At 54.6% G+C, this 14,213-nt stretch overlaps 1 protein-coding gene across 1 annotated transcript in view; it reads left to right on the plus strand.

The window, feature by feature from the left end:
* SHANK1 (SH3 and multiple ankyrin repeat domains 1) overlaps positions 1 to 14,213 on the plus strand; it is a 55,690-nt gene that overhangs the window by 2,686 nt on the left and 38,791 nt on the right. The window contains 8 exon segments of the mRNA XM_026448409.1: positions 435 to 543; positions 776 to 927; positions 2,618 to 2,785; positions 3,240 to 3,356; positions 10,338 to 10,415; positions 10,672 to 10,738; positions 11,029 to 11,359; positions 12,204 to 12,397. Coding sequence (XP_026304194.1) covers positions 435 to 543; positions 776 to 927; positions 2,618 to 2,785; positions 3,240 to 3,356; positions 10,338 to 10,415; positions 10,672 to 10,738; positions 11,029 to 11,359; positions 12,204 to 12,397 — 1,216 coding nt within the window.

Here is a 14,213-nt window from a genome sequence, read left to right on the forward strand (position 1 = left end):
CGGCCTTTTTTTTTTTTTTTTTTTTTTTTTTTTTTGAGACAGGGTCTTGCGCTGTCACCCAGGCTGCAGTGGTGCAATCATGGCTCACTGCAGCCTCGACCTTTCAGGGTTCAAAGGATCCTTACAGCTCAGCCTCCTGAGTAACTGGGACTACAGGCATGTGGCCACCACGCCTGGCTAGTTTTTTGCATTTTTTGTAGAGATAAGGGTTTCACTGTTGCTCAGACTGGTCTCGAAACCCCTGGGCCCAAGTGATCCTCCCACCTCGGTCTCCCAAAGGGCTGGGTACTTTCTCTGTAAAGGAGGCCGCTAGAAACTTTTCAATGGCGTATGTGACTCTATGTATATCTTCACTGGATGGCGCTGCTTGAGGACCCCGCTTCTCTGCCTTGCTCCTGACTGTCCTGTCTTCTGTGTCTTTGCCCATGACTCAGACGGGGTTGAAGAAGTTCCTGGAGTATGTGCAGCTCGGGACATCTGACAAGGTGGCGCGACTGCTGGACAAGGGGCTGGACCCCAATTACCATGACTCGGATTCGGGAGGTAGGGAGGGGTGAACATCAGGAGGACCTCGGGGCCAGGACAGGGCTGGGGAGCAGGGGTGCCATCTGCATTCAGACCCATTCCTGACTGGTGTCTCTCAAACACGTCGCTGTCCAAGAGGAAGGCCGTGGGGCCAGAGGCTGTGGGGTGGAGAGCTACAGAGCCTGGAAAATGGGAAGGGATGGAGGAGAGGAGAAGGGGCTTCAGGTGACCAGCTTTTCCTGCCTTTCAGAGACCCCCTTGACACTGGCGGCCCAGACTGAAGGCTCTGTAGAGGTGATTCGAACCCTGTGCCTGGGCGGGGCCCACATCGACTTCCGGGCCCGGGATGGCATGACAGCACTGCATAAGGCCGCATGCGCCCGACACTGCCTGGCGCTCACGGTGAGGCTGCGGGGACCCCCTACCCCCCACCGTGGGGCCCTCTCTCCTTTTCCCTTTGTTCTTTCTCAAACCTCAGTTCTTTGGTTTCTGTAAAAATAGGCCCTCTCATGTCCCCAGTTCAAAGCCCCTTTCCATAGACTGACACACAGCCCCTGTTGTCACCCTTGTCAGGCCCCCCAGGTGCACCCACCTGGGCTACAGCTGACATCATGCAGACCCGGGCGCAGCCTCCTGCCCTAAACACCCGGAACATCTCCATCCCTTGTGACCCAGCTCCATACCAAACCTGCCTCTGTCTCCCCAAGATGTAAACCCTTCTCATTCCTTAAAATGCAAAGTGAGTTCCCTGCTATGCCCCCAGACAGAGCCCCTCCTCACACACCCTGAAAACAGTCCCCCAGCTACCCTTCCAAACCCAGCACTGCACCAGCTCCACTCCCTCCTCTCTCACATGCAGATACAGCCCCTTCCCCACGTACACAGCCTCAAATGCACTTTCCCAAATAGACAAACCCATACACCCACAAAATACATACACGGCGTCAGCTGCACAGTCTAATTTTAAAATACTCTTCTCCCCCTGCCCCCGCCAGGACACTTGATTCCTCTTCATATGCGGGTCAAGATGGGCTGCCCTCAAAGACAGCCATTGAGAAGCACCCCAATGCATAGATGCTCCAGCTAAATGGCCCCTGCCTTCTCTCCCTCAGATTCTTTCCTGAAGAGCCCCTAATGCAGTCAGACACCAGCCACAAAGATCTGCAGTATACCCCTGGAGTTAACAGACCCTGTTCATGTATCTCCCATGCACACTCACCCGCAAACCCACATCCTGCTCATGCACGCCCCTCCCAGCCTCCAGACCTGTGCTATCCAAGCCAGTAGCCAGTGGCCACCTGGGGCTGTTTAAATTTAAATTAATTAGAATGAAGTAAAATTAAAATTTCAGTTCCTCAGGCTCACTAGCCACGTTCAAGTGCTCAGGGGACCACACGTGCCTGCCATATAGGCTGGTGCAGTTGCAGACCATCCCCACGGTGGTGGAATGTTCTGTTGGATGGCACTGCTACAGGCTGTCCTCATACAAGGTTGCTGCCAACACTTTCTCCTATTAATGCTCATTATTGCCAGCCTTCCACACCCAGAGTTGTCTTTCAAGTGGGAGCAGGAAGTGGCCTGCAGCCCAGTGAGGCCAGCCTGATCCTTGTCCTCATCCAAGCTTACTTGTCTATCCCCTGGCTTCCTGCTATGCCCCTTCTTTGAGATCCTGGACCTAATAACACCTCCCACTTGGCCAGAGACCCTCCAGGATCCAGACTCTGGCCTCTCATTTGTCCCCAACAACCTACCTGTAGGAGGTGGAATGGGTGGGTACTGTGGCCCCTAATGTCCTTCAATGGCTCATCCAAGGTCACCCCCAGGGGAAAGGCTGGGTGGGATGTCAGAGTGCCAGGGTCCTCTGGAGGCATCTACCCAAGTCCCACATTGTTCACAGGGGATCAGAGTGGCCCAGGGAGGGAAAGGGCTGGGCTCAAGGTCACACAAGGGCATCATGGCAGAACTAAGACTTCACTGTCATTGGCCACTGTGGGTCACCCAGGACGGTCCAGTCCCCCTGGCCCTTCAGAATGAGCTGGTTAATGTGTGGCTGTCATCTGTGTTTTCTACTGGGTTCTCTCTCCGTTCCTAGGCACTCCTGGACCTTGGGGGTTCCCCCAACTACAAGGACCGTCGGGGGCTGACCCCTCTGTTCCATACGGCTATGGTGGGTGGTGACCCCCGATGCTGTGAGCTGCTCCTGTACAACAGGGCCCAGCTGGGCATAGCTGATGAGAACGGCTGGCAGGAAATCCACCAGGTGCTCCTGATTCAGGCCATGAGGGCTGGGGTGGGGGACCTCGTCTCTGAGGCATCCAAGGGACTGGGGCTGGGAACCAGATGTCAGGGTCCTCACAGAGCATGGGGGTAAGAATAACATGGTCCCCAAAGAGGAAATGATGGGGGTGAAGACACGAAGACCCTAAGGGGGCACAGGCAGGGGAACCAGACGCCTTGATCCCTGAGAGGGATGGGCTGGCCTCTTGGCCCTCTTAAGGAGGCAGACCAGACGCCTGGGCCTTGGAATGACTGAACATTTGGATTGTGAGACAGTCTGGGTCCCAGAGCAGGAAGAGGGGCAAAAAGGTGATGGGGAGGTGGATGTGGTGAACGATAGGATGAGAAGGCCAGTGCACAGGTTGTGTACAGACTCTTGGCTCAGAGGGAGAACAGCCTGGGTCTGATCCATGCCCCTCGCTCCCTGTCCTGCCCAGGCCTGCCAGCGGGGTCACTCTCAGCACCTGGAGCATCTGCTCTTCTATGGGGCTGAGCCTGGAGCCCAGAACGCCTCAGGGAATACAGCTCTGCACATCTGCGCCCTCTACAACAAGGTCTGCCTAGCAGCGGCCGCCCCAGGCCCCTCGCATCCCTCATAGCTGCCTCCCCCAGGGCCAAGCTCAGATACTCCTCGTGACTGCATCTCTGCACGCTTCACTTCTTCACTGTTTCACCCTCTCATCCAGTCATCCATCCATCCATCCATCCATCCATCCATCCATCCATCCATCCACCCATCCATCCATCCATCCAACAGATATTTACTGAGCTCCTTCTCTGTATCAGGCCCGGAGCTGGGTGCTGGGGACAAAGTGTTGAGCTCATGGCAGAGGGCAGGCAACATAGTTTGCTGCTACAATCCAGAGTGCTCAGAGCAAAGTCACAGGGAATCCAGATCCCTGTGGGGGCCCATATCTGGGACTGGGCTTGAGATAGACTGGCTGGGGGTGGAGGTGGCTTCCCAGAGGAGGTGCCCCCGGTACTGAGATGAGCAGGAGTAGAAAAGGGGAGAAAGGGGTGCTCCAGGGTGGGGGCACAGCCTGTGCAGAAAACCAGAGGAAAGGGGGCTATGGGTCCTCAGTGCCCCTGTGTCTCCATTCAGCCAGTGGTGTGTTCAGGTGCCACGTGGTGACACGGCAGGGCACGGGGGAAAGTTCAACGTGCAGCCACTGTGGCCCCTGAAGGGAATGAGTGATATGGGAGTTTTAGCGATTCAGGACCTTGGGGGTCCTGACAACATGGGTCCCTGAGCAGGAAGGGAGTGCTGAAGGAAGACGGAAAGGACATCCCCACTTCCAGAGTTCCTAGGAGAGGAGAGGGACGGAGCAGGCAGGGGGTCTCGTGGCAGCTGGTTGGCAAGAGCCAGAGCTTTCAGTATCATGACCTCTGGTACTTTAGCCACTTGCGCTGCAGATGATGCTGGGCAGGTCAGCCCTATGGAAAGCCTCGATCTCCCCACCTGTTTCTTGATGCTCCCTGCCCTTGAAGGGCAGCTGTGGGGGTACTTAGAGGGACAGACGCTAGCATGACAGAGCTGGTCTATCAGCCCCCTTCCTCCAGGAAGTCTTCCAAAACAGCCCTCAGCCCCCTCTGCCTCAGCAGAACTTACAGTGCTGGGGATTTGGCGGGTGGCCACGTGCTGCCTGGTGGCAGCCAGCAGTATGCCTGGAGCCCGGGGAAGACTCAGTGTTTTTCAAACCGAACCAACATGGTGCCGGCACTTCTCTCCCTGTGTGCTTCTGCCTCCTGCTCTGCGACACACAGGCCTCGCAACCAATCCTCTGACTCCCAGGTCCTTGTGCAGCTGATGGGGAAGAAGCCCCGGCCCCATGGGCAGATGGCGATGGGGAAGCAAAAAAGTCCCCCTGACTCTTTGAGGCGCCATCCTTCTTCCTGAAACGGGAATCACGCCCACTTTTATTGAAGAGGATGAGCCATCGTGTATATTAAGTACTCATCCCTGGAAGGCAGCCATCAGAATAATAATTGTCATTGTTACCATCACCAGTGTCAGTCAGGGTCCAGTCGGGAGACAGAAACTGTACCATTCAGATAAACAGAGAAATTTCAGTGTAGAGAACTGGACCAGGCACGGTGGCTTATGCCTGTAATCCCAACACTTTGGGAGGCCAAGGCGGGAGGATGGCTTGAGCCCAGGAGTTCGAGACCAACCTGGGCAACATGGGAAAACTTAGTCTCTATGAAAAATACAAAAATCAGCTGGGCACAGTGGTGTGCACCTGAAGTCCCAGCAACTCGGGAGGCTGAGGCAGAAGGATCGCTTAAGCCTGGGAGGTGGAGGCTGCAGTGAGCTATGATCATGCCACTGCACTCCAGCCTGGGTGAAAGAGTGAGACACTGCCTTAAAAAAAAGAGAGAGAGAGAATTAGACAGCAGGCAGAGTTTTCTTAGTGGCACAGATGAACAAGTCATTTCCCCTCCTTGATCTTGTCCTGTCTCAGCTGTGATGGGTCAATAATTAATATCCACCATGCAAAAGGATCAAGTGGGTTAGTAGTTTTGCTTGCCTTTGCCATGGGCTTAACAAATCGATGCATAACACATACGAACTTGATTCCTCCATTTCCCCCCTTGTCTTCCTCCCAGGCTTTAAGCTTTCCAAGAGCCAGGGCTAAGTCTGACAGTTCTTCCCCAGCACCTGCCACCTTGGCCTCCTGACATGCCTGTCTAGCCTTTGGTGGTGAAGGTCAGATCCATGTCTAGGCTGTGAGCACCTCAAGGGTGGGGGTTGAGTCTGATTACTTGCTCTGTTCCAGGACCCCAGCACACAGCAGGCCTAACTGCATCTTTGTTGAGTGAGTAAATGAATGAATGAAAATGAGTGAATGAATGATAGGTCAGCCCTCTTGGATTTCCACCAAGACTCTGCACAGTGCCTGGCTCAGAGCATTCAACAGGTGTTTGCTTGTTTCAACAGACTGAATGACTCAACAAACGAATGAATGATTTGAACAAATGAATTTTGACTGACTTAACTTCATATCCTCCATCCTCATCCTTTCCATGCACGTTCCTTGAGCACCTACTATGTGCACAGCACCAGGCCTTGGGGATGTGAGATGAACCGATGCAGCATCTGGCCTGGGGAGGGTGAGGGTGTGGTGGGGGGTGGGGTGGGAGTTCACAGTCTGGTGAGGAGGCAGACGTGTAAACACATCACGGCAATGGCATGAAATAAGTGCTAGGATGCCATTAAATGCAAGTTTCTCTCGGTGCCATCAACTCTGACTTGCACACCTTCTCAGCTTTGTAAGAGTAGGATGAGGAGCAGGTGAGCTTAGGGGCTGTGCTCTGGCCCTGTGCCCCCAGTGTGGGGGTAGGGGGTGTGAAAACATGCAAAAGGTCAGGAGTGGTGCCTCATGCCTGCAATCCCAGCACTTTAGGAGGCCGGGGCGGGTGGATCACGAGGTCAGGAGTTCAAGACAAACCTGGCCAAGATGGTGAAACCCTGTCGCTACTAAAAAGACAAAAATTAGCCAGGCGTGGTGGCGGGCACCTGTAATCCCAGCTACTTGGGAGGCTGAAGTAGAGAATTGCTTGAACCCAAGAGGCAGGGGTTGCAGTGAGCTGAGATCGCACCACTGCACACCAGCCTGGGTAACAGAGCAAGACTCCATCTCAAAAAAAAAAAAAGAAAGAAAGAAAAAGAAAAACATGCAAAAGTACACATGGCAGGCGTTAACAGTCTAGTTGGCCAGCAGCACGGGCATACACAGACTCACATACACACACACACTCACGAACATACCCAGAACACACACTGGGCTAACTCTGCTGCCTGATGTGTCTTTGGCAGTCAGAGTCGTCCATTCATAGGAGACAGGTGAACCATAGGATCAGAAAGCCACGTGCACAGGAGGATCGCTTGAGCCCAAGAGGTGGAGGCTGCAGTGAACTGAGATCGTGCCACTGCACTCCAGAAAGTGGAGGTTGCAGTGAGCTGATATTGCGCCACTGCACTCCAGCCTGGCAACAGAGCGAGACTCCATCTCAAAAAAAAAAAAAAAAAAAAGGGAGGCCAGGTTGGAATCCTCACTGCTCCACCAACTGGTTGTGTGGCCTTGGGCATAGCATCTGCCCTCTCTGAACCTGTCCTGTAACATGGGCTCATACAAACCCCTTGGTGGGTTTGTCATGTGGAAGGGGTAAGATCAAGGAGGTGCTTGGAGAATGATGGTTAAATTAGCATCAGAGGACTCTGGGGTAGAGTTAAGCTGGGGACCAAGTTGGGTTTAGCCAGGCCAAGAAAAAAGGGAGAGGACACTCCTCCTACCGAACAGTTCCTGTGGTTCCAGCATTAATCCAGGTGGCAGATGCCACAGGCAAAATCATGCCCCTGTACAACTTATGACGTAGAGGAGAAGAGATGCTAATCAGACAAATAACAGGAAATGGAATTTCAGGGAGACGGCGTTATGAAGAAAATGAGTTAACATTGGCTTAGAGCGCCTGGCACATACACCAGTCTCGTATTAAAAAACAAAGCAAGGGGCCAGGCACAGTGGCTCATGCCTGTTATCCCAGCACTTTGGGGGGCCAAGGCGGGCTGATCACCTGAGGTTGGGAGTTCAAAACCAGCCTGGCCAACTTGGGGAAATCCCATTTCTACTAAAACTACAAAAATTAGCCAGATGTGGTGGGCGGGTACCTGTAGTCTCAGCTACTTGGGAGGCTAAGGCAGGAGAATCGCTTGAACCCAGGAGGTGGAGGTTGTAGTGAGCCGAGATCATGTTACTGCACTCCAACCTGGACACACCACCACGCCTGGCTAATTTTTGTATTTTTAGTAGAGATGGGGTTTCTCCATGTTGGTCAGGCTGGTCTTGAACTCCCAACCTCCTGGGTGACGAGAGCAAAACTCTACCTCAAAAAAATTAAATAAATAAATAAAAATAAATAAAGCAAGCAAGAGGCGAAGTTTTTTTTTTCAGACAGGATGGCCAGAGAAGACCTCTCTGAAGAGGTGGCATTTGTGCAAAAGCCTGAATGAAGTGAGGAAGGAAGCTATGCTGAGATCTAGCAGGAGAGGATTCTAAGCAGAGGGAGCAGCCGTGCAAAGGTCCTGGGGTACGAGTGTGCTGTCAGAGGAAGGAGGAGGCCAGTGTAACTGGAGCCTGGAAGCAAGGGCGGGTGGTAGAAGATGAAGTTGGTGAGGGTCAGGGTGGGGAGTGGCAGGGAGGCAGCTCAGGTTAGCTCAGCTAACCCTAACCCTCCTAGGCTGTGGCATGGACTTTGTGCTTAGCCCAAACAGTGATGAGGGGTGCCGTATGATTGACGTTGGTGAGAAATTGATCTGAATGTAGAAGGTGTCCCTGTCCCCGCTGGCCCAGTCCTGTCCCCACCCTTTCCCCAACAATGTGTGTCCCCTTCCTTCTGGGTCTGGCAGAAAGTGTGATTAAGATAGAAGGCTTTGGAGTCACAGAGACCTGGGTTCGAATCCAAGGCTGATAATCACCAGCTGTGTGATCTTGAGCTCCCCCACTTTTTTTTTTTTTTTTTGAGACAGGGTGTCTCTTTGTCACCCAGACTGGAGTGCAGTGGCATGAACAAGGCTCTCTGCCGCCTCGACCTCTTGCGCTCAAGTGATCCTCTCACCTCAGTCCCACAAGTAGCTGGGACTACAGGCGTGTGCCACCACGCCAGGCTAATTTTTATTTTTATTTTATTTATTTTTATTTTTTTGAGACAGAGTTTCATTCTTGTTGCCCAGGTTGGAGCGCAATGGCGCGATTTCAGCTCCCGGCCACCTCCACCTCCCGCATTCAAGCAATTCTCCTACCTCAGCCTCACGAGTAGCTAGAATTACAGGCACGCACCACCACGCCTGGCTAATTTTTGTATTTTTAGTAGAGATGGAGTTTCTCCATGTTGGTCAGGCTGGTCTTGAACTCCCGACCTCAGATTATCTGCCCCTCCTCGGCCTCCCAAAGTGCTGGGATTTACAGGCGTGAGCCACCTGTAGCCAGCCACACCAGGCCAATTTTTAAAAATTTTTTTATAGAGATGGGATTTCGCCATGTTGCCCAGGCTAGTGTCAAACTCCTGGGCTCAAGCGATCCCCCCACCCGCCTTGGCCTCCCAAAGTGCTGGGATCACAGGAGTGAGCCATGGTGCCTGGCCCACCTTGCGCTCTTTTGAAAGCCTTAGTTTCCTCCTCTGTAAAATAGAGACAATTTCCATGTCCTGGAATTGTTGGGCAATTGAAGGATCTTCTGCCTCTAAGTGCCAAGTGCCTGGCATGTAATGGTAAGCCTCCGTAAGGTCTAGACCCGTGGTTCTCAACCGGGGAGCTTCTGTCCCCCAGGGCACACTTGTCAACGTCTAAAGACATCTGTGGTTGTCATGACTGGGGAGGGGAGTGCTACTGGCATCTAGTGGTAGAGACAGGGGATGCTACTCAACATCCCACGGCGCTCAGAACACCCCCCACAAACCAATGAATCACCAAAGAATTATCTGGCCCCAACGTTCAGTGGAACATAGCATGAGCACGTATCCTAAATGCCCTCAAATATCCTAGTGGCCATGTTAAGGAGAAGGGGAAAATAATTAGGTGACATTTATCGTAACAACATACTTTACTTATAACAGTGTATCCAAAATGTTATCATTTCAACATAGAATCAATACAGAAATTATTAGGTTTTGTTGTTGTTTTTGTTTTTGTTTTTTTCTTTTTGAGACAGAGTCTCCCTCTGTCACCCAGGCTGGAGTGCAGTGGCAGGATCTCGGCTCACTGCAACCTGCACCTCCTGGGTTCAAGTGATTCTCCCACCTCAGCCTCCTGAGTAGCTGGGATTACAAGCGCCCACCACCACACCTGGCTAATTTTTGTAGTTTTTGGTAGTGACGGGGTTTCACCATGTTGTCCAGGCTGGTCTCAAATACCTGACCTCAAGTGATCCGCTCGCCTTGACCTCCCAAAGTGCTGGGATTACAGGTGTGTGTCACCAGGCCTGGCATTTTTTTTTTTTTTTCGGGGCGGAGGGGAGACAGGTCCGTGCTCTGTCACCCGGGCTTGATCTCAGCTCACTGTAGCCTCAAACTCCTGAGCTCAAGAGATCCTCCCACCTCAGCCTCCCAAGTATTTGGGACTCCAGGCACCCACCACCATGCCTGGCTAACTTCTGTTTATTTTTTTATAGAAATGGGGAGTGGCTCACTATGTCGCCCAGGCTGGTCTGGAACTTCTGCCTTGGCCTCCCAAAGTCTTAGGATTACAGGCTTGAGCCACCACACCTGGCTATGGACATTTAAATTCTCTCTTGTTTTCATATGGCATCCTTGAAATCCAGCGTGTATTTCGCATGCATGGTGCATCTCCATTTGGGCCGTCCACGTTTAAACTCAAGTGCTCCTGGTCTGTACCTGGCAGGTGGCTGCTGTCCTGAGTGGTGCAGGTTTAGGGTGGAGTATTTATTCCCGAGGCTCTTAGCACAGTACCTGTATCCACTCATGGTGCCCTTAATGTTTTTTCTCTGTCTTTGTCCTGCGCCACTGGCCATCACCCACAGGAGACCTGTGCCAGGATCCTCCTGTATCGAGGTGCCGACAAGGATGTGAAGAATAACAACGGACAGACGCCGTTCCAGGTCTGGGGCTGCAGTGGATGTACTGAAGTCTCCCGGGCTAAGGAAAGGGTGACAGTGACACCCAGTGGATAAGGAAGGGGACAATGAGGAAAGCAAGGAGACAGGCCGTGGAGGGGGAGCTGGAAGAAGAGGGAGGGCCGCATTGTTAGGGTGGAAGGTTTGGGTTGGGCTGGGGACCTCAGTATGTTTCCTGCCCTCTCTCTGCTCCCTGGGCCACCCCGCCCCCCGCCAACCCACCTCTACCCCCTCCCTCCAGGTGGCAGTGATTGCTGGGAATTTTGAGCTGGGGGAGCTGATCCGAAACCATCGAGAACAGGATGTGGGTGAGTGACAGGGAGCTGGGGCTGCACAGAGAACCTGGGGCGGCTGGGGTTTCATGGTGGGATGGGAGAGTTGGGGTACCTGACTTGAGGGCCAGGATAGGATGGAGAAAACCCTAGAGGACCAAAAATGCCTGGGTGGTGATTGGGGGAGCAATTCCAGACCCCCCGCCCTTTCTCATCTCTGTCTTTCTCCCTCATGCCTCTCTCCCACCATCTCTCGCCCCCGCATGGCCCCTTGCTTGCCTTTTCTCCCCTAACATCTGCCCCCCGCCGCCACTGTGCCCTCTCAGTGCCCTTCCAGGAGTCCCCCAAGTATGCGGCCCGGCGACGGGGGCCCCCGGGCACAGGGCTGACAGTGCCCCCGGCGCTGCTGCGGGCCAACAGTGACACCAGCATGGCGCTGCCCGACTGGATGGTGTTCTCCGCCCCGGGGGCCTCGTCCTCTGGGGCCCCTGGCCCTACCTCAGGGTCCCAGGGCCAGTCGCAGCCCTCGGCCCCCACCGCCAAGCTCAGCAGCGGGACCCTCCGAAGTGCCAGCAGCCCCCGGGGTGCCAGGGCCCGCTCTCCATCCCGAGGGAGGCACCCTGAGGACGCCAAGAGGCAGCCCCGAGGCCGGCCCAGGTAGGGGAGGCAGCCCTGGCTCCACAGTCCCCAGCCCCGTCAAATCCCCTCCCCAGAGAGGTGGCTTCCCCCAGGCCAGCTCAGCTGCCTTCCTCTGTAGGCCCTCATCCATCCAAGTCCCTAGTGTCACCGTGGGGTAAAGTAAAGGCCTTGGGAGCTACAGTCCCGACTCCACCCCCAGCGCACCGCATGTTAGCTGGACATCTGCTCCACACGGCAGGGGCCCCGGGCAGAGGACACCCCAAAGAAACGTGTCCCAAGCCCTGGGGACAGAGAATGACAGGGTGAGGTGGAGGGAAGCCGAGCAGGAAGAGGATGGGGGTGGTGGCAGGGACTTGGGTGGGGGACAGAGAGGTCACTCTGGAGGAAGGATGAGGAGTGGGCAGGGGCACTCTGGGGTCAGGAGGCCCACGTGGCTAGAGGAGGGTGAGAAGGAGGTGGAGGCCAGCCAGGCGTGTCCCGAGGAAGTGGGGGAGAGGCTGGCAACGGCGGGCAGAGGAGTTGGACCTGACCCAGGAGGAAGCTGGGAGTCGCGGAAGGCTCGTGAGCGGAGGGATGACACAGTCCCAGCTCAGCTTCAGGAAGCTGAATCAGGCGGTGCGCACAGGACCGTGGGAGGGGGCAGAGCCGGAAGCCAGGAGGCAGGAGAGGGGGCTGGGGGGCAGCTGCGGGGAGGCAGAGGAGCCCCCAAATGCCCTCTTTCCTGGAGGACACCAGTGCTGGGAAAGCCCCCCCCCCCCCACCCTGATGCTCCGTCCTCTTCCCCCACCCAAGGACCCCTGTCCTCCCAGAGGTGTTCCGTCCCTCCACCCTCCCCTGCCTCTCATGCCCTCTGTGTACACAGCTCCAGCGGGACACCCCGGGAAGGGCCAGCCGGGGGCACAGGGGGCTCAGGGGGCCCCGGGGGCTCCCTGGGCAGCCGCGGGAGGCGGAGGAAGCTCTACTCAGCAGTCCCCGGACGCTCCTTCATGGCTGTGAAGTCGTACCAGGCCCAAGCCGAGGGGGAAATCTCCCTGAGCAAGGGCGAGAAGATCAAAGGTACCCAGGGTGGAAGCAGGGCCTGGACTGGGCTGGGCTGTGGGGGCGATCAGGGAAAACATGGAGCAGAGAGCAGACCATTCTCAGATCCCCGGAGTATCTCAGACCTCAGAGAGCCCTGCGGCGCCCCTTGAGCCTTGAAGGAGCATAGAGTGTAGCTGAGATGACCCTGTCAGGAGGCAGTGCTGAGGCAAAGGCAGTGAAGTGAGGCGTGTCCCATTGTGGGACACTGATGCCGTGTGCAGGGCATGGTTGGAACATCTCACCAAATCGTCTCATTAGACTCCTCATGGCCCTTTCTGGGGAGGGAGGTCATGGGCCCCATTGCATGGTTGAAGGAACAGAGCCTCACACAGGTGAAGCAACTTGCCCAAGGTCCCCAGTCCAAGCCCACAGTCCTTCCTGCCACCTGGTGCAGAGCGTGAGGCTGAGCAGCCTTGAACTTTGCCTCCTGCATCTGCCCAGGGGTCCTCAACTGAGAGACGGGCAGGATCCTACTTCTAGGTCCCCGATGAGTTGGCACATGTAAGATGCTTGGCCATGGGGAGGGCTCCCAAAACAGTGGTTGCCGTTATCAGGGTTCACCTCCCTTTGGTTTTTCCACCTTCGTTTGGAAAGTGAAGCCAGTCTCCCCTGCTTGTAGGCTTTGCAGGGCTGCTGACGTGTTCTTGGATAGAAGGATGCTTTAGAGACGACCACTTGCTGCAGGTGTGGCCGTTAATATGAGGCATTGGAAAAACTTTGCCAGACTCTAGGCTGCCCAGGAGCCGAGTGGCATAGAGGTTGAGAGCCTGGCGGCCTGGGTTCAAATCCTGGCCCCACTACTTCCTAGCAGGATGACCTCAGCCAAGTGACTTCTCTGGGCCTCAGTTTCTTCATCTGTAAAATGAGACCCTCATGAGGATTAGAGGAGTCAGAGCATGTAAAGCACTTAGACCAATGTTTCCTACATAACAAGTGCCACTTAAGACCCAGCACTTGGCCAGGCATGGTGGCTCACGCCTGTAATCCCAGCACTTTGGGAGGCCAAGGCAGATGGATCACCTGAGATCAGGAGTTCTAGACCAGCCTGGCCAATATGGTGAATCCCCATCTCTACTAAAACACAAAAAATAAAAAATTAGCCGGGTGTGGTGGCGCACACCTGTAATCCCAGCTACTTGGGAGGCCAAGGCAGAATTGCTTGAACCCAGGAGATGGAGGTTGCAGCGAGCCGAGATCACGCCACTGCACTCCTGCCTGACTGACAAGAGTGAAACTCCATCTCAAAAAAAAAAGAAAGAAAAAAAAAGCCATCATTTTCTTAAGTGGCCCCTACTTTAGGCACTTAGAGGAGAGAGACCTGGGCCCCTGGATAAGCAGGGAAGATCCTACCGTAGAAGGTCAACTTGAGTGAGGCCTTGAAGGGTATTCAGGGGTCAGAGCGTCAGGCGGGCTGTGTAACTGCATGTGTTACAGAGTCTCTCTTCCCATAGCCTGAGTTCCTGTAGGTGAGGTCATAAGTCATTGGTCTCTGGGTCTCTAGGGCTCAGTTTAATGACCCAGCACACAGGAGGCTTTAATGCACATATGTTGAATGAATGAATGAGTGAATGAATGATCAAATCCAGGAGCTACTGTGGAGGCCAGGTGCAGCTCCTTCGGGGCAAGCTGCCTGGGACATAGGCACGTGGGGTGGGAGGAGATGGGAGAAAAGAAGGGTGAGCTGAGGCCAGAAGTAAAGGACCTTCTGGGCAGGCAAGGACCATGGGCAGTATCTTGCTGAGCTACAAGCTCAATGCTTCTATGCAGGAAGAGAATACACTGCCTTCTGTTT

Source organism: Piliocolobus tephrosceles, chromosome 21 (assembly GCF_002776525.5).
Source record: "Piliocolobus tephrosceles isolate RC106 chromosome 21, ASM277652v3, whole genome shotgun sequence".
Classification (NCBI taxonomy): Eukaryota; Metazoa; Chordata; class Mammalia; order Primates; family Cercopithecidae; genus Piliocolobus; species Piliocolobus tephrosceles.